The sequence below is a fragment of the Oncorhynchus masou genome, chromosome 27, assembly GCF_036934945.1.
Source record: "Oncorhynchus masou masou isolate Uvic2021 chromosome 27, UVic_Omas_1.1, whole genome shotgun sequence".
Classification (NCBI taxonomy): domain Eukaryota; kingdom Metazoa; phylum Chordata; class Actinopteri; order Salmoniformes; family Salmonidae; genus Oncorhynchus; species Oncorhynchus masou.
In genome coordinates, this window is record NC_088238.1 from 49,961,189 (window position 1) to 49,987,376 (window position 26,188).

At 42.7% G+C, this 26,188-nt stretch overlaps 2 protein-coding genes across 5 annotated transcripts; both read left to right on the plus strand.

The window, feature by feature from the left end:
• Positions 1 to 167: 167 nt before the first annotated feature.
• LOC135516341 (uncharacterized) lies at positions 168 to 3,768 on the plus strand. Of its 3 annotated transcripts, none has more exons than XM_064940578.1 (5): positions 168 to 302; positions 1,589 to 1,867; positions 2,276 to 2,458; positions 2,676 to 2,753; positions 3,348 to 3,768. In XM_064940578.1, the coding sequence occupies exons 2-5, from the start codon at positions 1,683 to 1,685 to the stop codon at positions 3,490 to 3,492; spliced, it is 591 nt and encodes a 196-aa protein (XP_064796650.1). In that variant the 5' UTR covers positions 168 to 302; positions 1,589 to 1,682; the 3' UTR covers positions 3,493 to 3,768. The 3 variants fall into 3 exon arrangements, with proteins under 3 accessions (XP_064796650.1, XP_064796649.1, XP_064796652.1); XM_064940577.1 differs by having other exon boundaries at positions 199 to 302; positions 1,577 to 1,867; XM_064940580.1 differs by having other exon boundaries at positions 199 to 302; positions 1,577 to 1,867; positions 2,279 to 2,458.
• A 1,641-nt stretch (positions 3,769 to 5,409) lies between these two features.
• Positions 5,410 to 17,523, plus strand: aco1 (aconitase 1, soluble). 2 transcript variants are annotated; one of them, XM_064940581.1, is made up of 21 exons: positions 5,410 to 5,516; positions 7,203 to 7,343; positions 7,564 to 7,732; positions 7,910 to 8,047; positions 8,955 to 9,024; positions 9,202 to 9,385; positions 9,661 to 9,800; positions 10,061 to 10,232; positions 10,571 to 10,671; positions 10,935 to 11,051; positions 11,230 to 11,389; positions 11,658 to 11,793; positions 12,176 to 12,260; positions 12,455 to 12,611; positions 12,911 to 13,035; positions 13,279 to 13,383; positions 13,625 to 13,767; positions 14,047 to 14,194; positions 14,459 to 14,581; positions 15,283 to 15,468; positions 15,779 to 17,523. In XM_064940581.1, the coding sequence occupies exons 2-21, from the start codon at positions 7,217 to 7,219 to the stop codon at positions 15,893 to 15,895; spliced, it is 2,703 nt and encodes a 900-aa protein (XP_064796653.1). In that variant the 5' UTR covers positions 5,410 to 5,516; positions 7,203 to 7,216; the 3' UTR covers positions 15,896 to 17,523. The 2 variants fall into 2 exon arrangements, with proteins under 2 accessions (XP_064796653.1, XP_064796654.1); XM_064940582.1 differs by lacking the exon at positions 5,410 to 5,516 and adding an exon at positions 6,682 to 6,915.
• The last annotated feature ends 8,665 nt before the right edge of the window (positions 17,524 to 26,188 follow it).

The following is a 26,188-nucleotide window of genomic DNA, read 5'->3' on the forward strand; positions in this document are numbered from 1 at the left end:
TTGTTTGGGAATTGTACATTGTGGAAATATCAGATAGAAATAAATTATGTAGAATAAAAATGCCTCTCTGACAGGTGGAACAAGGAATCATATCAGCTCTATTCATTACTATTTCTATCAGCAACGTGGCCTGGGTCTTAGCCTTTGGGAGAACCTGTGGAGAGGAGGGGGTTAATGGCCAATGTGATTATCTCGATCTTGTGATCCAGAGCTGTCCCATGAATGAGTGCCTTTTATGTGCAGTGAGCAGACTGCATCTCAGCTGGTAGACCTGCCTGAAAACCACCTCACTACACATATTGGTGAGTTGGGTCAAATTAATGATTATTTGTATATAGATATGTTTCTAATGTGCTGTATGTTTTGTTTTTAAATGCTGTTTAAGTTGTTTGTCTGTTTAAGTTGACCTGTTTAATATTAATGGTCCTAGGTATCTGACAAGTTTAAGAGACTGCTCTGCTGTCTTCGTATTATCCTTGACGTAGATTGTGTTTTTTTTAAGAGTTGCTGACCATACAAGCATAGTTTTTTTTATATGATGTTTTCGATGGCAAGATTTATAGATGTTTGTAGAACCAGGCGGATCTGCCTTGATTACCTTCAGTTGACATTAAATGCACAAAAAATTACCAGACACTCTTATCCAGAGCGATTTACAGGAGAAATTAGGGTTAAGTGCCTTGCTCAAGGGCACATTGACAGATTTTTTTTTTCACCTAGTTGGCCTGGGTATTCAAACCAACTTGTTGGTTACTGGCACAAGGCTCTTAATCACTAGGCTACCTGCCGCTGAGTAAATTACATGCACAGGCATTTGATCTGGTTTTCTAACTAACACAGTGGATCATTCATAGTGTTTTTTGACCTCCAATACCTCAGCCTGGATCTAAGGATGAAATGACTATAATAACACATGAGAACAGGCACTGCTGTTGACCTACTGCATGCTACAAATAAAGGTCATTAGGTGAACTGAATGTAAACTGAATCACCTCTGTGATGGTGAAGTACTGTATTGTATTCCTCTAGCCAGAACATGTTTGGATTCTGTTAGTGTAGTTTTTTTTGACCGATGCTGTTCTTCACTCATGTCAACATTCCAAAGTTCACGATGTACCAACACGTCTCAAAGGTGACAAATTAGGGGAAATTGTTGAGGTATTCAATGATGGTCCTGAAGGGCTACTGCAGCTGCTGCTTTACATTCAATCCCGCTGATCAGGGACTAAATACTAATTGAAATAATTTTAAATACGTTAGCTGTACTTGATTGAGCTTGCCTGTTGCAATGGAACCAATAGAAATCTCCCAAAAGTGCAAACCCCAACCAGATGGCACTCCAGGCAGGCTGAAGCAAAGCTGAAAGTATTTGAAAGATTTCAAATAGTATATTAACCCAGGTTTGGGTAATAACTATTTTGTCAGTCAGTTACTGTATATCACCTGTACTATTCAGAAAACATTTGGGTCCAAAATTAGCATTTTGGCTTCTTGTTTATGTTTAACTCCTAGAAAATGGTTTTTGGTAGTAAGTACTCTCAATAACTAAACCATTATGCCCTTGTTTTGATTTGAGGGTGGATTTCAGGGATTACGGCGCCATGTATCTGAATACCCTGGTAATCTGGCTAGTTGGCACCGAGGAGTGAAGTGTTCGGAGGCTGTAGCTCGGCTTCTTAGCCATGGAGACAGAGGGGCTGCCTGCTGCACCAGGCCAGTATAGCCAGCCCGGTCAGCCAGGCCCAGTGCTGGGGCTTCGGAGTCTCTCCTTTGCCTACCAGGGCTTGCTCGAGATCCCCTACGAAGTCATACTAGCCCAGCAACACACCCTGGAAGTGTTGGACCTCAGCTACAACCTGCTGGAGGAGTATCCTTCTGTTATGGGCCCTGTACACAGACAGTATATATAGACATATATTACACGCAGTCGACACACACACACACACAAACACACTTGTAGTCATTTACATACACTCACCAGAGATGGAAAACCACACTGTTGAAGACACATACATACAAGCAACACAAACACATCTCTCTCTGACACAAAGAAATACGAGACATGCAACAGGGTTGGGGTCAGTTCCATGTAAATTCCAGTCATTTTAGGAAGTATACTGAAATTCCAAATCCAGTTCTCGTCAAATGCTTTTCAATAAGGAGAATTTTAATTTGTTTAATTTTCTGAATTGACTGGAATTGAACCCAATCCTGACATGATATGTACACGCTGCACATTCACACAAACAATCTCTCCTTCACTCCACTGCCAACGGAGCCCAGCTCTCCTGGGTGAACTGGAGCAGCTCAGCACTCTGATCCTGGACTGCAACATCTATTCGTCCCACGTCAAGTTCCCCTACATGCCAAGCGTCACCACCGTGTGGATCAACAAGAACAAGATCAGCAACCTGCCCATCTTCGTGGAGGAGGTCCGCCGCAAGTTTCCCAACATCAAGTAATAATGGCTTTTACTGAGGGCTGTGTGTTTGTGTGTTTTTGCTTGGGTGTCATTTTGTTTCTGTTAAAGCCAACTTCTTTGGGGTTCAGTATGGTGCAGCATTGTGGAGCATGGTAATGGTATGGTAATACAATGTACAAAAAACATGACACCATACCACATAGACCATTTTCAGTGTCGTTGTCTGACCTCTGGATATTTCTACTTCATTTAGGATCCTCAGCATGATGAACAACGAGGCAGCACCCAGCTACTTCAATGGAGGGAGTCTGCCCCAGTACATAGACTACAGGTGAGCTTGAGTGAACACAGCTGATACACTAAAGCTGCACCTGTGTATTTAAAAAAAAAAGAGATGACAATGATGGATTGTGACACGGTAATTAGAGCAGGATATGATTCTATAACTCTAAATAAGTTACAGAGTTGGTGCCTGAAGGAATCAGATGTTGTATGATAGACATCTGGCTGTGATATATTTTGTCCCCGATCCATGACAGCTTAATTTAAACATTTTTTAACCTTTATTTAACTAGGCAAGTAACTTAAGAACAAATTCTTCTTTAGAATGACGGCCTACCCCAGCCAAACCCTCCCCTAACCCGGACAACACTGGGCCAATTGTGCAGAGCCCGATCACGGCCGGTTGCGATACTGCCCGGGATCAAACCAGGGTCTGTAGTGACAAAAATCAAAATCAAATCAAAAACAAAAAAAAATTTGACACCTCTAGTACTGAGATACAGTGCCTTAGACCGCTGCGCCACTCGGGAGGCCCCAAAAAACCTGAATCAGTCGTAGGCTAATGTACAGCGTGACACATTGTCAAATAATTTTCAGTGCTGTCAAATATTAGCCTATATACCATATTTGTCTTCCCACACAGGCAGTATGTGATCAGTCAGATCCCAAGCCTGACGATCCTGGATGACACTGAGGTTCTGGGGAAAGAGAGAGCGCAGGCTAAGAAGACCTATAGGATGCAGAGGACCAGGGAAGGCAGCAAAAGGAGGAAGGAGCTCCATCGTTGAACCCTCCTTAATACTGCTACATATATAACTGATCTGAAGACGTATCAACATGAGCAAATCATTAATTCTCACGATAGATGATTAGTTCAAGCAAGCTAGCACCAGTTGTAAATATATTGTCAACATGTTATTTGTTCAAATGAAAATGGGATACTTTTTGTTATGATTTTCTATGGGGAACCTTCCTTATCATGAAAGAAATGAAGGGAAGATATTCCATTTAAATGGTGAATGAAGATGTTTTGCAAAAGTAAATAATTTCATGTCACACTCAAATGTCATTTTGTCATTACTTGTCTGTTACATATGTCCCTTTGGCAAGATAATATCTTATTTAGGCCTATGAGATATCAAAGTACCAGTATGCTGACTGATCTTTCAAAATGACCATTGAAAAGTCCTAACTCAGAGAGTGACAACATGGAAATAACATGACAAGCATGGTTGAGAAATGGATTGTTTTCTCATACAGAGTGTCCAATTATCTATTTGAAAAAGTTAGTTTCAATCTTTATCTTGTGTCATTCAAGATGAAGTGATACACAGCACTGTTCTGTTGTGTTTTTAAATGGTTGTTAGACCTACCATGTGATATGATACAATCTATTGTGTATTGTGTAGGTAACAAATTCTGTCAGACAATAGCTATCAAGCTATAAAGGTGACCTATAATCTTTTAATGCGCATTATAAAAATGGTTGGCTGGTGTGCCCTCACCCGTCTGAGTGGTTGGCTGTGAATGCCCTCACCCACTAATACAATTATGCTGACTGTGATTTGGGTTCTAACCCTCCACAGGATGTCTAGTCAGAACAATGCTGATGCTTCTCTTTTTAGGGATTGATTTCCTTTTCCTCTTCATCAACACACACACACACACACACACACACACACACACACTTTTCGTCATATAACATGAATCTTGACTGGGAGTGAACCTTGGTGGAAGAGTACTTGTGTTACTCCAAATGGATTTGATGCACCCACCACTTTCAGGTATTCTTGTTACTGTCCACAATACAAATAGTCCTCAGAAATGTGTCTTCTTTCTTCGGACAACGATAACACTGACCTGAGTGGGTGGGTGCAGTGTCCAGATGCGCCTTTCCATGTGCTCTGATTGGTTGGGAATGGCAGGGCTATGATGGGTAGTGGATAACTAAGGTAGGCTAAACAGCCAAACTAACGACACTCAAGGGAAACTGACGGGACTGTGAGGGAAATGTAGGTAGAGAGGAGGGGAGCAGGACGGCCGATTTTTTTTTTTTTACACACATTAATGAAGAATCAGTAGGGTTTAGGCTTGTTGACACATTCACATGTATTGGATTCTAAGCAGTGATCGGTCAGAAAAAACACCTGCCTATCAACATTATTTGAAGAAGATGTTATCAACCATATTATTAACCATTCAGAAGAAGAAAAAAAAGTCAGTCACTCACTGCTAGGACTTATCAGTGGACTTCGGTCTTGGAGCTTTGGACCAATGATTCATATATATACACGAGATGACTGTTGGGGGGAGCTGTGTTGAAGCCAACTCCCCCACTGTTGTAAAAAATATTTAGGAAAATATACAAATGCATATATTAATGTCTACATTCGTTTTTGACACGTTTATTCTATTACAGACACTTTAATGCATAATTTTAAAATGATATTATGCAAGCTAAACATACAAATATTACAAATATATAAAATATTTCCCTTAAAGTATTTTTAGAGTGTACTAATGTTTCTGTCCCCACTACAACAACAACAAAAATACTTAAATACATGTCATTTTGTCCTTGAAACATTTAATTGAAATACTGTAGAATTCCATTCATTAGTTCCTATGGCGGACTGCTCCTACTTGGGAGTGTCATATGACCGACCCGTGCCTTCAAAGCCTCTCAATGGCCAATACATAGCGTTAGCAATTCAGGGCTTATATACGTCATCGCGTCCGACAAGCTAGCGACCAGAACAAAAAAATAAAAAAATAAACATTAACTTCGCTTCAACTGTAAAGAGAAGAAGTGGTATGTGTGACTGTTTTTTGCAATTATTTGTAATATTCACCATGCTTTCAAAGTAAATTTACTGTATTTAAAGTTATTAAGGGCAAGTGCTGTGACTCAGCATAACTGGTTAGTAACCGGTGACGTTGATTGCTATTCAAAGCTAGCAAGAGCTCTAGCCAGCTAGCTAAGTCAACTAGCTAGCTACAGTAACTAACTAATTTAGCCAGGCGTAGGTATAGTTCTAGTTAGACGCTGTTATAAATCCCTAAATGTCTCATCTCGCTCTCTCTATTATCATGTTTAACACTAGAACCGCACAAAGCCTGTTGTTGTTAGCAGTGTCTGGTGTGGGAGACTGTCAGTTCAGGACCCAATCTTGGTCCCAATGGGTTAGGCTACTATCTTGAAGTTGAGTTTAGTCGGATACTATCTCCTGATTGCCTCAAAGCTAGCTTTATCAACTTCTCAGGCTAGTATGACTGTCTTAGATATCGTGTAACAAATAACAGGCCTAACACCCCCCCTGTAAAATCCAACCCATAATAGAATCTCATTCTATTTCCCATTCTAATAAAATAAAAATGACCTGCTCCAGACACTACTAGGATATATCTTGGGCTAACCATTTAGTTAACAACTTTAACATTCATACCAACATTTTAACATGTGCTTACTTGAGAAAATGTATTCCCCGGGAGTTCTGCACAATGGAGTTATATTTCAAAATCTGGTTATTTGCTAATAGATACTGCAACAGGGCAGTACTTGGAAAGTTGCGAGAGTACATTGCGGCACAAGGCAATCTTAGGTCATCAAGAGTTGACTGTTATTTTTTTAACGTTCCCTTCAATTCCATTTGTCCTCAAAGTCACAAGGGTGCTGCAAAGATGCACTTTCTTATCAGAGGTATCCCCTTTGACACAGATAAATATGGGGACACGTATTAACCTTGGGTACTCTTACATCACAAATACTCTGTTTGACATCTGATTACACATTCATAGAGGCTGATGTTGTTTGTGGATTCCACTGTCTGTTCAATCTTGGCAGAGAATCTTCATTTTTAGGCAATAGGCTCATGCTAATACTTCTAGCCTATTCCTATCAAGCACGATTTGTAGGCTATTTGGTTGCATTTTCCTGAGTATAAAAAGGATGTTAGATAGGGATTGGTAGTGAATTAGTTCAAACCACAGTTTGAACAATGCTCAAGTTTTTTCCACTTGTTGAGTGATTAGCCTAATTTAATACGCAGCAGAGGATAGTAGTATTCCAGAAATATTGTGTTTTGGAACACCGTACTAGGCTAATTCATAGGTCTGTTATACCCATCATTTAGCTGGAATCGTACTTCCCTGTCTGTCCGTGCTGAAACTTCCTTGACCTAACAGGTTCTCCCTTAAAAAGAGAAAAAGCAGTAAGTAGCGATTTTCACCTACACACAGGAGAGGAACCAGAAAATTCCAGAATACTGGAATTCTTTGCATTTGGTTGTTATACTTTTTTTTTTTTTTTTTTTTTAAGAGAAAATGTTTTTTTTAAATTACAAAGTACCTGAGCAATGGGGCAACCACGGGAGCAGGCTCAACTTTTGTGACTGCTCAGGTCACTTGTCCTGGGCAATAGGGCAACCCTTAATGTCAATCCATAAGAAGTTGCCACTGTTTTAGTTTTTGACACTGAACCTTGAATTGTTTCCTCCAGGTAACCCCAGGTGTATGCGTGAGAGAGGGAGAAAGTCTACAGCCATGAGTAATCCTTTTGCACACATAGTTGAGGCTCTGGACCCAAACATCCCCGACCACAAGTTCTACAACCTCTCAAAGCTTGGAGACCCCAGATATGGTAGGATCTCAAAGTACCATAACCCCTTTGGCAATTGGTGGTGAGCATGGTTGGTGTACTAGGCTAAATTCTGGAAATGTACTGACATTTAGTTAATTTGAGTAAATGCTCAAACTAGATTTATTCTGATTCATGAATTACATTTCAGTTAATTGCACTGTCACTATTTTTGAACTTCAAACCTGATGGTTAATATGAAATGCTTCCCACCTCCTACAAGACCGCCTGCCATTCTCCATCCGTGTGCTGCTTGAGTCGGCTGTGAGGAACTGTGATGGGTTCCTGGTGAAGCGGTCAGACGTGGAGAGCATCCTGAACTGGAAGCAGACCCAGACTCAAAGTGTAGAGGTGCCATTCAGACCTGCCAGGGTCATCCTGCAGGATTTCACGTGAGTTAGACCACATGGTGTATCAATTCTGCAGGTGTGCTCATGAGAAATTTTTAATGGTAATATATGCCGTGGAATCCAAATTGAGGTGGCTTTTCTTTCCCTTTTTAAAGGGGTTGCTTTGAATAGTGAATGGATTTATATTATAACTTGTGTCCTGTCTCTTTCCCCTTGCAGTGGAGTGCCTGCAGTAGTGGACTTTGCTGCGATGCGCGACGCTGTGAAGAAGCTGGGTGGAGATCCAGAGAAGATCAACCCAGTATGTCCAGCGGACCTTGTCATTGATCATTCCATCCAGGTGGACTTCAACAGGAAGTAAGTGTGGGGGGTCAGATGTGTGTGTGTGTGTGGGGAGAGGGGGTCAATTGAAGTAGGGCTGAACATTAAGTGAATTTCCATTCAGGAGGAATTGTTGTGAATTAGAAGTTTATGAATACTGGTCATTTCAGTGAAATACTGCTACACAGGCTAATAGCTGGAGAAATTATTACACCTTTTATTACATATTTATGAAGCAAACACAGGCTGATGTGTAAGCACAGAGTGAAATGTTCTGTAGGGTGACCTTGTTTGTTGGACTTTGCTCTTAAGAGACTTAGTGGAGCCTGTAGATTTCGACACTTCTGTTGACCACCAGTCATCATAATGTTGCATAACGCTGAAATAATGAGAGCATGGTCACAATGTAGGTGAGTCTCCAAGCTGACATTGTTGCAAATATTAACTGCTGTTTTGTCCCGAGAGGTGTAAACCTATAAAGCAAAATATTCCCAATTCCCAACGCTGATACACTGTTTCTTACAGATGTGTAGTTTTGTGCTCATTCTACTTTTAAGTAAACATATTAGGAGATGATGTCATTTCTGTAATTTTCACCTGGAACTTAAAAGAAAGCTTTTGGCTAGAGTTTTATTTTGGTATTTGTTTCAGTAGTCAATTGTTGATATAGTTCCAAAATGTTTAGCATGTCAGCAATCAAGTTTTCAAGATATGTACTGTAACTTTCAAAATACAGAAATCAGGCCCCAATGATGCATTTTGCATCATATGATGCAAAACTCATCCAGCGGGCCAGGTTTCTGTATTCTGAAAGTTGCATGTCTTGATTGCTGAAATACTCCTCAACTCCTTTCCTAGATGTTTTACTTTTATGAGAACTGATTACTGATTATGTGTTTTTAAGAAATTCAGATTTAGTCAATTGATATTTTTCTTTTTCCAGGTCTGACAGCCTCCAGAAAAACCAGGACTTGGAGTTTGACAGAAACAGAGAGAGATTTGAGTTCTTAAAGGTATCCAGACCCTTTGTCCACCATTCAAACCTGTAGTTTAACTCATAAGCCTTTCATAAAGGCCACACACTTTACAACACACATGGCCCTCTTTCAATCATAGCAATAACAATATCATGTATAAAACCCACAAGCCTCCCTAAACTATTGATCTTGATCCCCGCTCCCATTCCACAGTGGGGCTCCAAAGCATTCCAGAACATGCGTATCATTCCCCCCGGTTCGGGGATAGTGCACCAGGTCAACCTGGAGTACCTGGCCAGGGTGGTGTTTGACCAGGATGGCTACTACTACCCTGACAGTCTGGTGGGCACCGACTCCCACACCACCATGATTGACGGCCTGGGCGTGCTGGGCTGGGGTAATTACTAGATTGGATTATGTACACTGTTAAAAAGATAAATGGGATTGACTCAAATCTTTACTAATGGTGTTAAAAGGAATAGTTCACCCAAATTACAACATTTCTGCATTTACAAATTACTGGAGTTTTTTTTCGTTTTGTTCCAAGTGGGCAGTACTTAGCTACCAATAAACCAAACCCCAAAATGTAGTTGAGAAAATATGAGCTATCTAGCCATGCTACTGGAATGTGCCCAGAGCTGGAATAAATCCTGTCGTACATGTTTGTTGTAGGTGTGGGCGGGATCGAGGCGGAGGCCGTCATGCTGGGCCAGCCAATCAGCATGGTGCTCCCCGAAGTCATCGGCTACAGGCTACAGGGCACCCCCAACAAGTTCATCACCTCAACCGACATCGTCCTCACCGTCACTAAGGTAACTGGTTACGCGGTTCCACGACTGCCACTGTTTTATCAATGGACATCTCTTTTGGGCAAATCTGTCTAATCAATGTAGCTCAAGGCATGAAATGATTCAGCAAAGTAGCCCTATCAATGCTATTGGTTTGGAGAATTGTGTTGATTTGATAAGGGGATAAATAAAGTTGTATTGAATAGATTAATTGTAGTGTATGTGTATGTCACATAGAAACAGTGTTTGTCTGAGTGTCCCATTCTCCCCCTCTGTACCCACAGCACCTGCGCCAGGTCGGCGTCGTGGGGAAGTTTGTGGAGTTCTTCGGGCCAGGTGTGGCACAGCTATCCATAGCCGATCGAGCCACCATCGCCAACATGTGCCCAGAGTACGGCGCTACTGCAGCTTTTTTCCCTGTAGACCACATCAGTCTTCAGTACCTGGAGCAGACAGGTGAGATATCCACACCAATGCACATGAGCAGTACTTGTCTATATTTACAATGTTTCTGATTCCGATGGAAAGCAATACAGATATTACATTGGCCTCTTTTTTTTTTAAATTGCAAACTTTCAAACAGCCTTTGAATGTTACACCACCTACTTAGCGGAGTAATTTTTCTCCTTTTGTAATGGCAAAAACCTTTCTGAATACATTTTAAATGTAAAACAGGGCTGATAATAGTAGTATTAAAAACCTGAGGGAACTGTAGATGTAACTGGCAAAGTCTAATTTACTTCATGTCTGGATTCTTCATTTTCTTTCCTCTTTCCCCTGCTCACTCTGCCCAGGGAGAGATGCTGAGAAGCTGGATTACATCACCAGGTATCTGAAAGCAGTAGCCATGTTCAGAGACTATAGCAACTCCTCCCAGGACCCTGACTTCACCCAGGTACTCTGTTCCACAGTGGATCCTTTTTCACACACCTTTAGTCATTTAGAAATTAGGACTTGTAGTTTCTGGATGTATTTGATTAAAGATTGTCAGGCATGCTAGACTAGCTATGGGGACTTTTGGAAGTCATTTTGTTTTGAAAATGATTTGACAAGTGTATCTGTGAAATGATTGGCAAGTCTCCCTTTAATCTCCTCCTTTTGCTTTCGGTCTCATTGTGATTTTCCCTCTGTGCCGCCTCCACTCTCCATCCTATACAGGTGCATGAGCTGGACCTGAGCACTGTGGTTCCGTGCTGCAGTGGTCCCAAGAGGCCTCAGGACAGGGTGGCTGTGTCGGACATGAAGACGGACTTTGAGGCATGCCTGGCAGCTAAGGTAATGACGACAACTGCTTAACACTGACTTTTTTGGTATCTACATGCTAATAGCATCCTGTTATCTCAAGTCCTTCCCTTTTTTATATTTGCATATGTGTATGAGGTGTGCACAGAGTTAGAAAATCTATAGGTGAGCCCACTAGCTTTTCTAACTCTGTGGACTTGTGCCATTGCAGCAAGGCTTCAAGGGTTTCCAGGTGACTCCGGAGCTTCACCACGTGAAGGTTCCATTCCAATACAATGACAAGGAGTACAGCCTCTCCCACGGCTCAGTGGTCATTGCTGCCATCACCAGCTGTACCAACACCAGCAACCCCTCTGTTATGCTGGGGGCTGGTACGTATCCCTCGCTCCATACCTCATACCCTGCGCTGTCTGGGTTGTGTTCGTTAGACACCAAGCAGACGAAATTGACGGAAACCGAGGGACTACCTGGACTCCAAAAACAAATGTTATTATTTTGTTTTCTGCTGCAAAAACGTTTTCAAAGTTTTCCGTTACTTGCCCCAATGAACACACCCCAGCTATCAGCGGCTGTAATTTGATTAATATTTGGGAAGTTGCTCAGTCAATAAGGTTGAATTGGCTCTGCGTTGCTTTTCAGGTCTCCTGGCGAAGAAGGCCATCGAGGCTGGTCTGAGCATGAAGCCCTACATCAAGACCAGTCTGTCACCCGGCAGCGGAGTGGTCACCTACTACCTAAAGGAGAGTGGCGTCATGGACTACCTCTTCCAGCTCGGGTAAGGCACTCCTTCCTGAAGACTAATTGTCTGGAGAATGAGGGGTTCAGCTCAAAAGTCTTTCCTAGCTTCTTTATCCTCCTTCATTTCAGGATGACAGTGTGTGACGTATTTAAGCAATAAGGCCCGAGGAGGTGTGGTATGTGGCCAGTAGACCACGGCTAAGGGCTGTTCTTATGCTCAACTCTGTGGTATATTGGCCATATACCACAAACTGCTAAGGTGCCTTATTGCTATTATAAACTGCTTACCAACGTGATACTTTGTTTTCTAATATCATACCCATGATATGCCATGGCTTTCAGCCAATCAGCATTCAGGGCTCGAACCACCCAGTTTATAATTTCCTTTTTGTCGGTATATGTTATTTTCCCCCCGTCAGGTTTGAAGTGGTGGGTTATGGCTGCATGACATGTATAGGTAACAGTGGGCCCCTCCCAGAGTCTGTGGTGGAGGCCATTACTCAGGTAACTACTAACTTTTAACATTTTACACCCACACCTGGGCTGTGTTCATTAGGGCATGCGATGGAAAACACAATTTTTTGGGGGGGGTGGTCCATTTAATCCCTCCGTTTCAGTACGTTTTCTTTTGTGTGCCTAATGAACACAACCCGGCATGGTCAATGGTTACAGCTCCTCACACGTTCCTCTACCTTCAGGGAGATCTAGTAGCCGCTGGGATCCTATCAGGTAACAGGAACTTTGAGGGGCGTGTCCACCCCAACACACGAGCCAATTACCTGGCCTCTCCCCCGCTGGTCATTGCCTACGCTATCGCCGGAACCGTGAGGATTGACTTTGATACAGAGCCCATTGGTGAGTGTCCTCAAACCAACGCCGTGAATTGTCAATGGTTCTGTAGTTTTTCTATATAGCTTTCACACCAGTGGAGGCTGTAATGGGTGGAATTAAATGAATCGAGTGGTACCGTTCCATTCATTCAATTCCACCCATTACAATGAGCCAAATCCTCCAATTTTAAGGTGACACCAGCCTTAACTGGTTCACACATACACTGTTCCTGGAGCTCTCAAGACGTGTAAACAGATTGGGCTGTCGGTGCTGATACTGGTTTCTGTTGTTTTTCTTTCGTCGCCTCTGGTTTCATGGTGTAGCTCTGAACAACAAAGGGAAGGAGGTTTTCCTCAGGGACATCTGGCCCACACGGGAGGAGATCCAGGCTGTGGAGAGACAGTTTGTCATTCCTGCTATGTTCAAAGAGGTTTATGAGAAGATTGAGGTAAACTCAACTCTTTGGATATTAATTTTATATGATTTCCCCCCCCCCCCTGGTTTCATTGTGTAGACAAGTTGATTAGTGGGGGGGTAATGCCCCAACATTTCAGCCTCTAGAAGGCCATAAAGTGTAAAAATGTGTGTCAATAGGTTACTTTTTCAAGGTTTTGGTTAGTACATTAGTGTAAAAAGCTGTTGTCTTTGTAGTTTTGATATCGGACTGGTCTACCTTGTTCCGCTCTGTCAGAAAGTGAATGAACGCTGGAACGCCCTCAACGCCCCCTCAGACAAGCTGTACACCTGGGACCCCAAGTCCACCTACATCAAGTCCCCACCCTTCTTCGATGGACTGGTACAACACACTAACCTAATGCTGTCGTAATGTCAGAGTTTTTTCCCCTCGGATTTCAGATTACGTTAAAGGGATATTTCAGAGAAAGTACATATTTATATATTTGTTTCCAGGTAGCCTATGGACAAGAAGAGACTGCAATACACAACTAGACACTTTTACCAACTGCTAATATTATAAAGTCATTGTCATTCATGCAATTCTGCGGAACTACCCCTTAACCTTTCGGTGATTCATTCAGACCAAGGAACTACAGACCCCCAAGTCCATAACTAACGCCTACGTGCTGCTGAACTTCGGTGACTCTGTGACCACAGACCACATCTCTCCTGCTGGGAACATCGCCCGAACCAGTCCTGCAGCACGGTACCTGACCAGCAGAGGGTGAGAGATGGGAAGCAGTCACTATTTCACATTACTAATAGTCTTTTTTTTATACTACTGAGCTGAGCTGTACTGCACTTACCTGGTAATACACCCTCCATGGCTGGAACCGTGCTGGAAAGGATCATGCGGAATGAAAATATCCCAACCAGCAGAGTATACATTTCTGGTCCGCATGATGGTGTGAAATTTAAAGCTGGCTTTTTTAGTATGTTTATGATAGTGAAGTTATATGAAGGGTCAAAGGTTTAATCTTTCTCTTATCCTTTGCCCTGGCAGTTTAAACCCACGTGACTTCAACTCGTACGGATCTCGGCGTGGCAACGATGCTGTGATGGCCCGGGGCACGTTCGCCAACATCCGTCTCTTCAACAAGTTCCTGAACAAGCAGGCTCCGCGCACCCTGCACTTACCTTCTGATGAAACGGTAAAGCCCTGTAATAATTTGCAATAATTCTCCGGATAATTTTAGTCACCAGATTATGTATAAAGTTATTACATTATCAGATGAGTTTAAAAAAAATGTTGCTTATGTAATAACTTACAATACATGTATGTTTAGAGTTTGTTCTTGTATTTTGACCGCATATTGCAGTTTCCTTGTTGTATGGCTGTTATATGTACTCTGGTTGTCCACTTGAATCAATGTGTATATATTCAGTGTATTCTTGGGTTGTCTGTTTCTCTACAGCTGGATGTGTTTGATGCTGCTGAGCGCTACCAGCAGGCTGGCCTCCCCCTTATGATCCTGGCTGGGAAGGAGTACGGATCGGGCAGCTCGAGAGACTGGGCCGCTAAAGGTCCCTTCCTCCTGGTCGGTCTCTCCTCTTAACATATCAAAACACAGTTATGATATATTTTTTTACATTACCTTTTGATAATGTATGATGTTGTAGATTAGAAGAATGGATGGAAAAAATGGATTTGAATGCCATTGCCTGTATGATACTTTCCATTAGCCAAGATAAGATTCTGGTGAGCTGTGTGGATTTGTTATTTCACATTATTGAACAAACATACAATTCAAAGTAGGGACAATGTACACAGAAGCCATAAACACCAGGAGAAAGACAGTAAATAAAATACACAATTAGATGATGCAAGACTTTTGAATGATAATTTATTCAACTTGTATAGCGCTTTTCAAAGAATCTCAAAGCGCTTCAAAGCACAAGTCATTTAGCAAGGCATGATGGACAGTCATTAGAAAGTTCATGGCTTGAGTGGTCATCTGAGGGAGGTGGTCAAGCTGGGAGAGAATGTCCAGAGGCAGGCAGGAAGCGCAGTCAATGTTTCTGGCTTCTCCATAGTATAACTTAGTCAGATGAAGTTTTCGCTAAGCCATTGCAGTCCATGGACTCTGTAGTAAGTAGGTAGCTAGCTACTCCTTCACTACTACCAAAATGAAGCCCCCACTTGGATGATGCCATGGCAGTCATGTATAATTAAGAGTTTTTTGGAGGGTGGGCTGCAGGGATACCCCCATGATACCCCTCTTCTGTGCCCCTCTCCCAGGGAATCAAGGCGGTGCTGGCAGAGAGCTATGAGCGAATCCACCGCAGTAACCTGGTGGGCATGGGGGTGATTCCTCTGGAGTACCTGGCTGGGGACACAGCAGACAGCCTGGGGCTGACAGGACGCGAGCGCTACACCGTGGTCATCCCTGAGCCACTCACACCCAGGATGATTGTTGACATTAAGGTTGGTCTGCCTGCTGATGATAAAATGGGATGGGGAAATACTGGACTGAGGAAAGGTTACCAATCATTCATATGGTCAATTTTGCTGGAGTTTCTAGATCCTTTCATGACACAGCTAACAAATGGAACTTAGTAGTTTATATTCACTTTCTGTACTGTATGTGATTGTGGCAATACTTTGTATATAGTAATGTGCTCATATTTTACTATTTTGTAGTGTTAAATAAACGGGTAGCTTACTCCTGGAACATACGGCATCAACAGCAGTTAATCCTAATATCCTACCGCTCTCTTTTTCCCTTCCGTCACAGCTCGACACGGGCAAAAAATTCCAGGTGAGGATGAGGTTTGACACGGACGTGGAGCTGACGTACTTCCACAATGGAGGCATCCTGAACTACATGATCCGCAAGATGTCTGAGAACTAGAGAGCACGCCGTCGGGACCAAGTCACGCTGAACATGAAAATCCTCCGTGTAGATGGCGATACAGAACGTGCTGAGTCTCCCTCTCTGTTTCTGTTCGATTTTAACATTTGGTTTACATAATCTGTGTTTTTAGTGCACTAATTGGTTCCATACTTGATCCATTGCAAATCGGTTTGATGGAATGAGTCAAAGTACCCCACAACACATTTAACACTGGTATGATGTACACCTGGGTTCAAATAGTCTTTGCTTTCTTAATCAAGCCCAGCTAAAGTGTTTGAAAGAAAAACAAATACTTTTTAACACAGGTCTCGTATGATGTAACCACCCTACCTCTTTCTTGCCAAACCAGTGGTTCACACACCCTCATCCCTCCCACCGTCCATGCTAACATTAGCTAGCCATGCACACAAACCTAGTCGGCTGTCTTGTAGTTGTTACCATCGTCGGTTCAAAGCTGCCAGTCATGGTCATCTGTTCTGACCAAGGTTGTATTTGTTGATTTCATGTCTTATTATAAACTGCTGCTGTGGTGAAGCAGACATAGGCTGGTTCTGAAATGGAGCCCTATTCCCTTCATAGTGCACTACTTGTGACCAAAATGTGTGCACTGTATAGGGAATAAGGTGTTAACCCCAGACACTGTAATAGGTTGGCTTCGACTCCTGACAACAAGGGTGTTGTCTTTGTATTATGAAAAAGAGACCAGCATAGTTTATTAGAATGCAATTAGAGTACCTAAGTTGAATTGCCTTAAATGGTGAAGTTGACATTAACCTTCGCCTTTTATGAGAGGAACAGTATATTGTGCGTATGCCTCGTCTCTTAAATCCAGCCTCTGTTTTTACTAGATCACTAATTTCAGTCTTGTTTGTTTCACAAATCCACTTTTCTTTCTTAACCTGTTGATGTTGGCAATAGGACTTATATGATTTTGTCACAGTGGGTACTTACTACTGTTGGTGAGTAGGGTTGCAACATTTTAGTTAGAATCCACCAACCAGAATTGTGCAACCCTATTGGTGAGTGTGGCTGGACTTATTTCCCAGTTGCCGGTGTGACAGGGAGGCTAGTAAATCAAATTAATATAATCATGAATTCCAAACTGCATGAAGTTTCTTAGCTGAAGCGAGAATTCATGTTTTCTCTAAGCACTTGGGTTTTGATGGACCAAATAGTTTCTATCAATAAGAATGAAGTCCTACTTTGAGATTCTTTTCAGAAGGTACTTGTTTGTGGTATGGATAAAATGTATATTTTTTTCCAAGGTTAGCAGGATTCTGCTACAAGGCCACACCCGGGCTAGTGGTAGTCTTTGTCCTTCCTGTTTTTTTCCGCAAATAACTGGACATATCCACCATATTGCTGTCCCCTATCATGTTATGAAATGGCTCAGGGGCAGAGTAAGACTACATTTGTCAAATTTAATACACATTCATTTATGACTTTAGACAGGAATGTTTTTGAAAAAAAGGAGAGCTGCACATTAGGACCTCAGATGCAAGAATTGAATAACCACGTTTCGACAGACAAGCTGTCTTCATCAAAGTATATTCTCCGCTCGCCAGCACCTCGCCTAAACAGGTGTGCGGTTATTTTGCCTCTAATAAACTTTAACTTCTACATAACTCAAATGCAGCACTGTTGTCAATAATTGTGCATTACTAGCATACTGTAGCCTATTCTTGAAAAATGTATTTAAATAAATGCAATGAAGACCACTGAACATTAAGAATTGCACACACAATTACATTTTAACTGGAATTTGAAAATACAATCTGTACAATAACTGGCTAAAATGGTGCAAATATCAATGTAATTTTAGTAACCCTAACCAACACAAAGCTGTATTAAAGTTAGAACCATATTGTTTTGTTATTCATAAAATATAATTTGTCTTTTTATACGGAAGTTCTGTAGTCCTCAAACCCAGTTATGCCTTGCTACCATCATAGACGTACATTTGAATACAGCCATGCTACCACTGAGACAGTGAGGTCGAATGTACACGAGGTATCCATTACTCACAATACTATTAGTTCTACACAGATGACCAGTGCAGCGGTTACAGCTCTCAATAATAATTAGTATAATGGTACTATACATCTCTAAAGCTACTGAACATTGAAGGGTAAAGAAACTCATGTAATTTGAGAGTACTATCCCTTTAAACTACTGGAGCTGGAATAGTGCTTATGAGCAGGTTGACATTAGGTACACCACCCCGTTCACGAAAAGGTGAGTCACGTGGCCTATCTTGCAAAATAAAGCAGCAGACCTGCCAACATGCACGCATTTTGTGTACCAACCACGCAGTTCTCTGTCCACGTACGCAGAAATGAATAGAGCCCGATTTTTATATATATATAAAAAAATCCACAGAGTGAATCAAACAACCCTATTTTCGGGCTGCAACACACATGGAGATTAATACGTCATTATTCGACGTGTCTGCCCCTCCTGTTTGTTGTGATGCTGAGTTTGCCGACTGTCAGCTGTAAGTAAACACATTGACAAATCCCTTTTCGACTCCATGTCTTGTGGAAAGGTAAACACTAATTGTTTCAAAGTAACGTTAACAAACATAGGATGGGCAATAAAGTGCCAGCAGTTCACTCGCATTTGCTAGTGAAAGAAATTAAATACAAATACGAAAAATAACTGGTCGCATTTGTGCGAGTTTGATATACATTTAATTCTGCGTCCCATTATAGTTGTATTTTCCACGCAACCGGATAGACTAAATAATTATGATCCACGTCACAAAAGTATAATCAAAAATAAATAAACATCTTGGCATTAAATGGAGTCGGGAGTTTAGAAGACGTGCGATGAATAATAAATTAGTGTCCGGAATTAGCTATAGAGGCAATGCTTCTGTAGATGTTATCAATTTCGAAAATCTGAAATGGTGTATGCGCTACAAAGAAATACAATTAGGCACCTTTACATAGGCTGAAACACCGGACTCCTCCAGCGAACAGAGTTCAGATTCCCTTTGCGGTAGCCTACTTAAGCTTTATGTAGCCAGTTTGCGGCCTGTGTCGATGCGATCATTTGTTTTTGAGTGTTTTCAAAATGATTTTGCTTTTTGTGTTGATTAGCGACCAGACTCAAACAGCATGAGCACAATCATGCTGGGGAAGAAAATCCCAATTCCGCACGTGTGTCTGGTACTCTGAAAAGTTGGACAGGGTTGGCAGGCCTGAAGCAGGCAAACCGGCATCGAGGCATTCAGTTACTGTTCTATTGAAAGTTAAAATGGGGGGAAAACCAGTGACAGCAGCTTTGAGCGTGGTATGATCGTCAGTGCTAGGTGCGCCAGTTCCAGTATCTCAGAAACGGACGTCTTCCTGGGCTTTTCACATACGACAGGGTCCAAGGTTTACCGAGAATGGTGGGATAAATAAAAAACATCCAGTCAGTGGTAGTCTTGTTGTTGAAAACAGCTGGTTGATGAGAGAGGTTAAAGGAGGAAGGCAAGAATCGTGAAAGCAGGCCACAAACAGACAAATAACGGTGCAGAACGGCATCTCGTCATGGATGGGCTATTGCAGCAGACGTACACACCGAGTTCCACTCCCGTCAGCTAAAAACAAGAAGAAGTGGCACCAGTGGACTATTGAGGAGTGGTTAAACATTGCCTGGTCTGACAAATCCCGGTTCCAGTTGCATCATGCTGATGGCAGAGTCAGGATTTGGCGTAAGCAGCGTGAGTCCATGGACCCATCCTGCCTAGTGGCAACAGTACAGGCTGTTGCGTATCTGAACATCGTTGCTGACCAGGTGCATCCCTTCATGTCTATGGGGGTCGAACCCGGTACTAGATAGGTGCACCTAATAAACTGGCCACATAGTGTATATGACATTGAGAGCTTCAGCGGTGCATCTGTGACATGTTTGCGACGCACTACTACTTTAACTCTTTAATTGAAGCTGACCTCTTCATTAATCTATTGCTGTAGTACCATATTAACTGTTATTTTAGTACCTTTAGGTAATCGTTTGATTAGCTGTATGAATGTAGCTTGTCTTGAGGGTCAACTCCATTCCTGTTGCAACGGCAGTGGAAAGAAACATAGTTCTGTTTCATATCATGAATCCAACGTAGAGATCCCTCTTGGCTCACGTCTTGACGTAAGACACGTAGCGATGTCCCCTGCCAGTCTTACAGTCTCTGATCTGCCGATTGGCCCTCCTCAACACCAGAACACACCTCCTGGTGCTCTTGCCTCTGGGCGGGCTCTCCCTCCAGTTGGTGTAGGTGACAGGCTCACCCACCTTCAGCGTCCCCTACTCTCACTGTTGGTCAGTCCTAAGATATGGAGAGGACAGTGAGTGAGGTAATGTAGACGCACGCACACTCATGCATGTTGAGTCACTTTTCAGCCAATGGAGATAGAACAGGATACTTATTTGACCTATCCAGAATGGTTTCCGTCCACTTAAGTCCAACAGCCAGTCCATATCAGCCTGGGAGAAAATGCCCACCAGATTGGCTTGGTGACCTGAACCACAGGAAAAATAAGAAACTTTAGTTTCCTACAACATAAATGCACATTCTATCAAAATAGGTTACATGTACCCCTCCTGTTCTCACCTCTCCCTGCATTCCCTGACGGCAGCGCTCCATGTCGCCTTGCGCTCGGTGCTACGGACTATGGAAGTGGCAGTAACCATTGTGATTAGTCCAGCCCTTATAACACACTCTGCGCATTGACCATCTGTGTTGGTGAGGAGGAATGGCCAACCAATGAGGTTACTGACACATGAAACTGACATACAGAGTCGGTTTCCCTGACACATATCAAGCTTAGTCCAGGAAACTGGCCCAGAATGTTGAGATATGATTCCCGGGTAACCCATACTCAACCCTAAAATAGTCTACGTATGATATTCACAACACAATTGGGTAAATTATATGGGTCAATGGAGGCTGGTGGGAGTGGCTATAGGAGGACAGGCTCATTGTAACGGCTGAAATTGAGTACAGTAAATGGAATGTAGTCAGACGTGGTTTCCATACGTTTCATATTGTTCCATTGATTCCATTCCAGCCATTACAGTGAGCCCACTCCTCCCACCAGCCTCCACTAATGGGGGTACATTATTTGCTATTCTGTTTCAGGCACTATCCGTCTCAGGTTGATTACCTCATTAGTGGAAGCCCAAGGCTTCCAGGAGACCACGTTCCAGCATAGGAGCCGGCCTGACCTCTGGGCTCCCGAGTGGTGCAGCGATCTAAGGCACTGCATCGCCATGCTAGAGGCGTCACTACAGACCCTGGTTCGATCCCGGTCTGTATCACAATCAGCTGTGATTGGGAATCCCATAGGGCAGCGCCCAATTGGCCCAGCGTTGTCCGGGTTTGGCTGGGGTAGGCCGTCATTGTAAATAAGAATTTCTTCTTAACTGACTTGCCTAGTTAAATAAAGGTTAAATTTAAAAAAGAAATGTCAATACTTCTGTAGGATACGGACACAAAAAGCAAGCTCAAGGGAGTAGTTGGAGTGAATCTATCATGGTCGATCATGTTTCTTGATGTAAATACATATTATGTATTAAAAGAAAATGTGATGACAAATTTAGACAAACACATTGTTACGCCAGCATGACTGCCCAAAAGGCTCACCTTTTCCTGAGCCCTGGAGGTGCTGCCCAGCACGGCCTCCTCAGTGGACACCAGTCAATTCAAATGTCTCCTACGCCTCCTCCAGTTGGTCTTGGGGAGTCTCCATCTGCCAGCTCCTTTTGGACACGCCTTCATAAAGACCAGAGGTTTTAGTTTCCCAATCTAATCTGATGGTAGTTCAACATCCCACTACAAAGCCATACACACCAGGATCAAACTGGATTAGGCAGGAAGGACTCAGAATGGAATCCTCTCCAGCTATCGCTGTGACTTCTCTCACCTAAGATATTAAGAAAAAGAGATTCCAAACGTGACATTCATCTCACTGTAATTCATTTAATGTGCCATCTATCACTCGATTCCCTAGATGACAGGACATGGTATAAAAATCATAGACTGTTTTAAAAAAGGGACAGATCAGAAACCTTGAGGGTGATGTATGAGGACTCTACCAAGTTGCCTTTTGTAGGATGTCCAGTGAGTCAGCACCCTGGTTCTCAGACACAGCCAGCTCCCCGCGAGACCACTTCAATTCTAGTCTGTAGCAGGGAGCCATGAGGGACAAAAAATAGTGTTACACCAACCAAGGATTGTGCATTGTCTTTCCAAGTTGGTCCAGTGTGATGGTATCTTCTTTCATTACAAGAACACAGTACATATGTCACATAAAGAGACTAATACAATCGCCGAGGACCATTTACCAAATCTTCATATACTGTCATAGAAATTGGCACTCTGAACTCCAGGCTATCTGACAGAGCTTCCATTGCTGAACTACACAATAGTCATCTTGCTCTGGTCCCTTCCTTTGTTGCTGGGCAAAGCTGCCTGCAAATGCACAGTGAAAAGTTTACTGAAGAGCAAACACAATAACCCTGTTTACAGGCTATGGTAACTGTCGTTCTTTGAAGTGGCACTGATGGCCAAATTCAATGCATTTAGATGAATTATGAGTGAAGTCAAATCAAATATTCAACTGAGGGAAGGGGGCCTCAAGCCCCTGGATATGGAGGCACACCTGTGATAGTGCTGTCCAGGTAACCGAAGTATGGTGGTCTGTGGATGTGGAAGGTGAGGCCTTCATCCTCGGTGCAGGTGTCCTGCGCTCTCAGCTCCCGGGACGAGAGGTAGATCCCATAGCGACCGTCATAGCGACCGTCAGACAGAACTTCAGCTTTCCACAGAGACAGCGGCTGCACTACCTCAGGGTCCGAGCTGCCCAACGGATCCATCTGGAACATGTTCAATAGGTACCATCGAAACCTACTTATTATTTAGATTCCATTACTAACGAAGAAGTTGCTGTGCTGATTTATACCTGTATGAATCGACCCCTCTAGCTAAATATCTGGGCAGAGGTGTGTATGCATATTAGTATGTCCTACCTGAATAGTGAAGTACTCAGGCTCCGTCTGAACCCACCCCTCCAGCAAGATGCCCCTGTTGGTAGTGTCTGAGGTCGTGAATGCAAAGCGGCCCATCTGTGAGGGGCCACCCCCATGCCTGTAGGTCACCTCCAGCTCTTGCAGGTCCCACTGGGTGAAGTTACACCCGGCAGTGAACGGGGTGCCGCCCCGGAGCAGGCTGTGCCAGGAAGAACAGGAGGTCACTGGGTGGGGTGTCGGGAGTCAGACAGGGCGAGGGCGTCGGGGGGTCACTGCCATGGAGGAATCCTGGGGGACACTTAGGCCGACGTTACACGCCAGCAAGGGCAGAATGTGGCCGGTGGTCTCCACAGAGATCTCCAGGGTGCCGTTACGGGTGGCCTTGCCGCTGCTGACTACAAACCCGTTAAAGACCTGGGTAAGGCAATAGACCTTATCATTCATAAACAATAGATACTAAATATACCTGTATATTAGGTAAGGTTGTGGGTGTGAACCTAGGGTATTATTGCACCTAGCTTGCATTGTTCAATGCATTTGATCATTTTTTTGGTTGTATATTTTGAAAATATATGGTTTGCAAGCCCTGCCACATCCGCCGAGCATCAGAGCCGGCATAGTAAGATTAGATCCTAGTCCTGTTTTGACGCTTTGCCTGTTTGATGGCTCATCTTATCATTAGGTAAGGTAACTCAGGCGAGCAAAAACCCAAGACGTCCTTAACATTATAGATTGTGCACAGCTATTGTTAACAAAGAGACACACCCCACCTCCCCCTCGTTCGAATCTGCTGTCCGGTCTTGACGATGCATAGAAAAACCAGTGAGATGTTCAGTATCAGTCAAATGTTTGGACACAACAACTCATTCAAGGGTTTTTCTTTATCTTTACTATTTTCTACATGGTAGAATAATAGTGAAGACATCAAAACTATGAAATGACATTTGGAATCATGTACTAACCAAACAATTGTTAAACAAATTAAAATATATTTGAGATTCTTCAAAGTAGCCTTCCTTTGCCTCGATGACAGCTTTACACACTCATGGCATTCTCTCAACCAGCTTCATGAGGTAGTCACCTGGAATGCATTTCAATTAACAGGTGTACTTTGTTAAAAGTTCATTTGTAGACTACTTTCCTTCTTAATATGTTTGAGCCAATCAGTTGTTAAGTGATAAGGTAGGGGTGGTATACAGAAGATAGCCCAATTTGGTAAAAGACCAAGTCCATATTATGACAAGAACAACTCAAATAAGCAAAAAGAAATGACAGTCCATAATTACTTTAAGACATGAAGGTTTCTTCAAGTGCAGGCGCAAAAACCATCAAACGCTATGATGAAACTGTCTCTCATGAGGATCGTCACATGAAAGGAAGACCCAGTTACCTCTGCGGTTCATTAGTTACCATCCTCAGAAATTGCAGCCCAAATAAATGCTTCACAGAGTTCAAGTAACAAACATATCTCAACATCAACTGATCAGAGGAGATTTCGTGAATCAGGCTTTTTAATGGTGGAATTGCTGCAAAGAAACTTCTACTAAAGAACACCAAAAGAGACTTGTTTGTGCTAAGAAATGAGCAATGGACAACGTTGTGTCTTTGTGAGATGCAGTGTAGGTGAACGGATGATCTCTGCATGTGTTGTTCGCACCGTGAAGCATGGTGTGGGGGTGCTGTCTATGATTTATTTAGAAATGAAGTCACACTTAACCAGCATGGCTACCACAGCATTCTGCAGCGATACTCTATTCCATTTGGTTAGCGCTTAGAGGAACTATCATTTGATTTTCAACAGGACGATGACCCAACACACATCCAGGCTGTGTAAGGGCTATTTGACAAAGGAGAGTGCTGCACCAGATGACCTTGCCTCCACAATTCACCCGACCTCAACCCAATTGAGATGGTTTGGGATGAGTTGGACCGCAGAGTGAAGGAAAAGCAGCCAACAAAGGATCAGTATATGTGGGAACTTCAAGACTGTTGGAAAAGGATTCCAGGTGAAGCTGGTTGAGGGAATGCCAAGTGTGCAAAACTGTCAAAGGCAAAGAGTGGCTACTTTGAAAAATATATTTTGATTTGTTTAACACTTTGGTTAGTACATGATTCCATATGTGTTATTTCATAGTCTGGATGTCTTCACTATTATTCTACAATGTAGAAAATAGTAATAATAAAGAAAAACCCCTAAATGAGTAAGTGTCCAAACTTTTGACTGGTACTTTATATCCATGCCCTCGTCTGAAAAACATAGGATATTAGGTCCCATTGATAGGATAGTCATGGTTTGTTCTCCAGTGACTGCACGTTTGCTAGTAGGACAGACGGCAATGGCAGTCTATTTACTCACCGACGAAGTCTTGTCATGGGGCCGGCTCACCTGCCTGTTTCTCCGCCACTTCCTCTTTCGATTCCCGGGATGAGGGCATGGTCCAGAGTAAGCAGAACGTCCAGAGCTGCCAACTCATTTTAGTACACATTTTCGTCCAAATAGAGGGTAGTGATCGCTGTTCTGATGTCCTGAAGCGGTTTCCAGTCATAGGAAATGATGGAGGAAACATTATACACAAAAAAAAGTTAAGACCAGCTCAAAAAAAACGTAGCAGAATTGTTTAGGAGCCCATAAGACAGCTGCTATCCCATGCAGCGGTCATAGTTGAGATTCCACTGTTTACAGATACAGTATTTAGCTGGGTAAATAGTTCACCAAGAGGGTGGCACTGGGGACAACATGCCACTTACTTCATTGTTGCAGAGTGTACATTCATTGCATGCTTTCACCTGTGATCCGATCTGCGATTGATGCATTTCTGAGTCTTGGATCACGATGCCAGGTGAAAACTTGCTTTTGCTTGATGTTACATGACTTTCTAAACTTAAAGGGATAGTTCACCCAAATTCCATATTGCTTTCCTTTCCCCCGTAAGCAGTCTACAGACAGGGTAAGAAAACCAAATGTCATTTTGTAATTTGAATGAACTATTCCTTTAAGATCAATGATCTTTTAGTATTCATCTAATGATTCAACTGTGTCTAACTCAGGTAATGTAGCAGATGGGTGATAAACTAGCCTGATCCCAGCCCAATTCGGATGTTTTCCACTAATTGGTCTATTGACCAATCAAGTCAAATCTTTTCACATTAGATCTTTTTCAGAGCTGATCTGATTGATCAAAAGATCAGGATTGGGCTGCATGTGTAAACGCAGCCATTTCTATTTAAATCCTACTTTCTCACCAACTCCATCATTAATAAAGGCTTAATGAAATA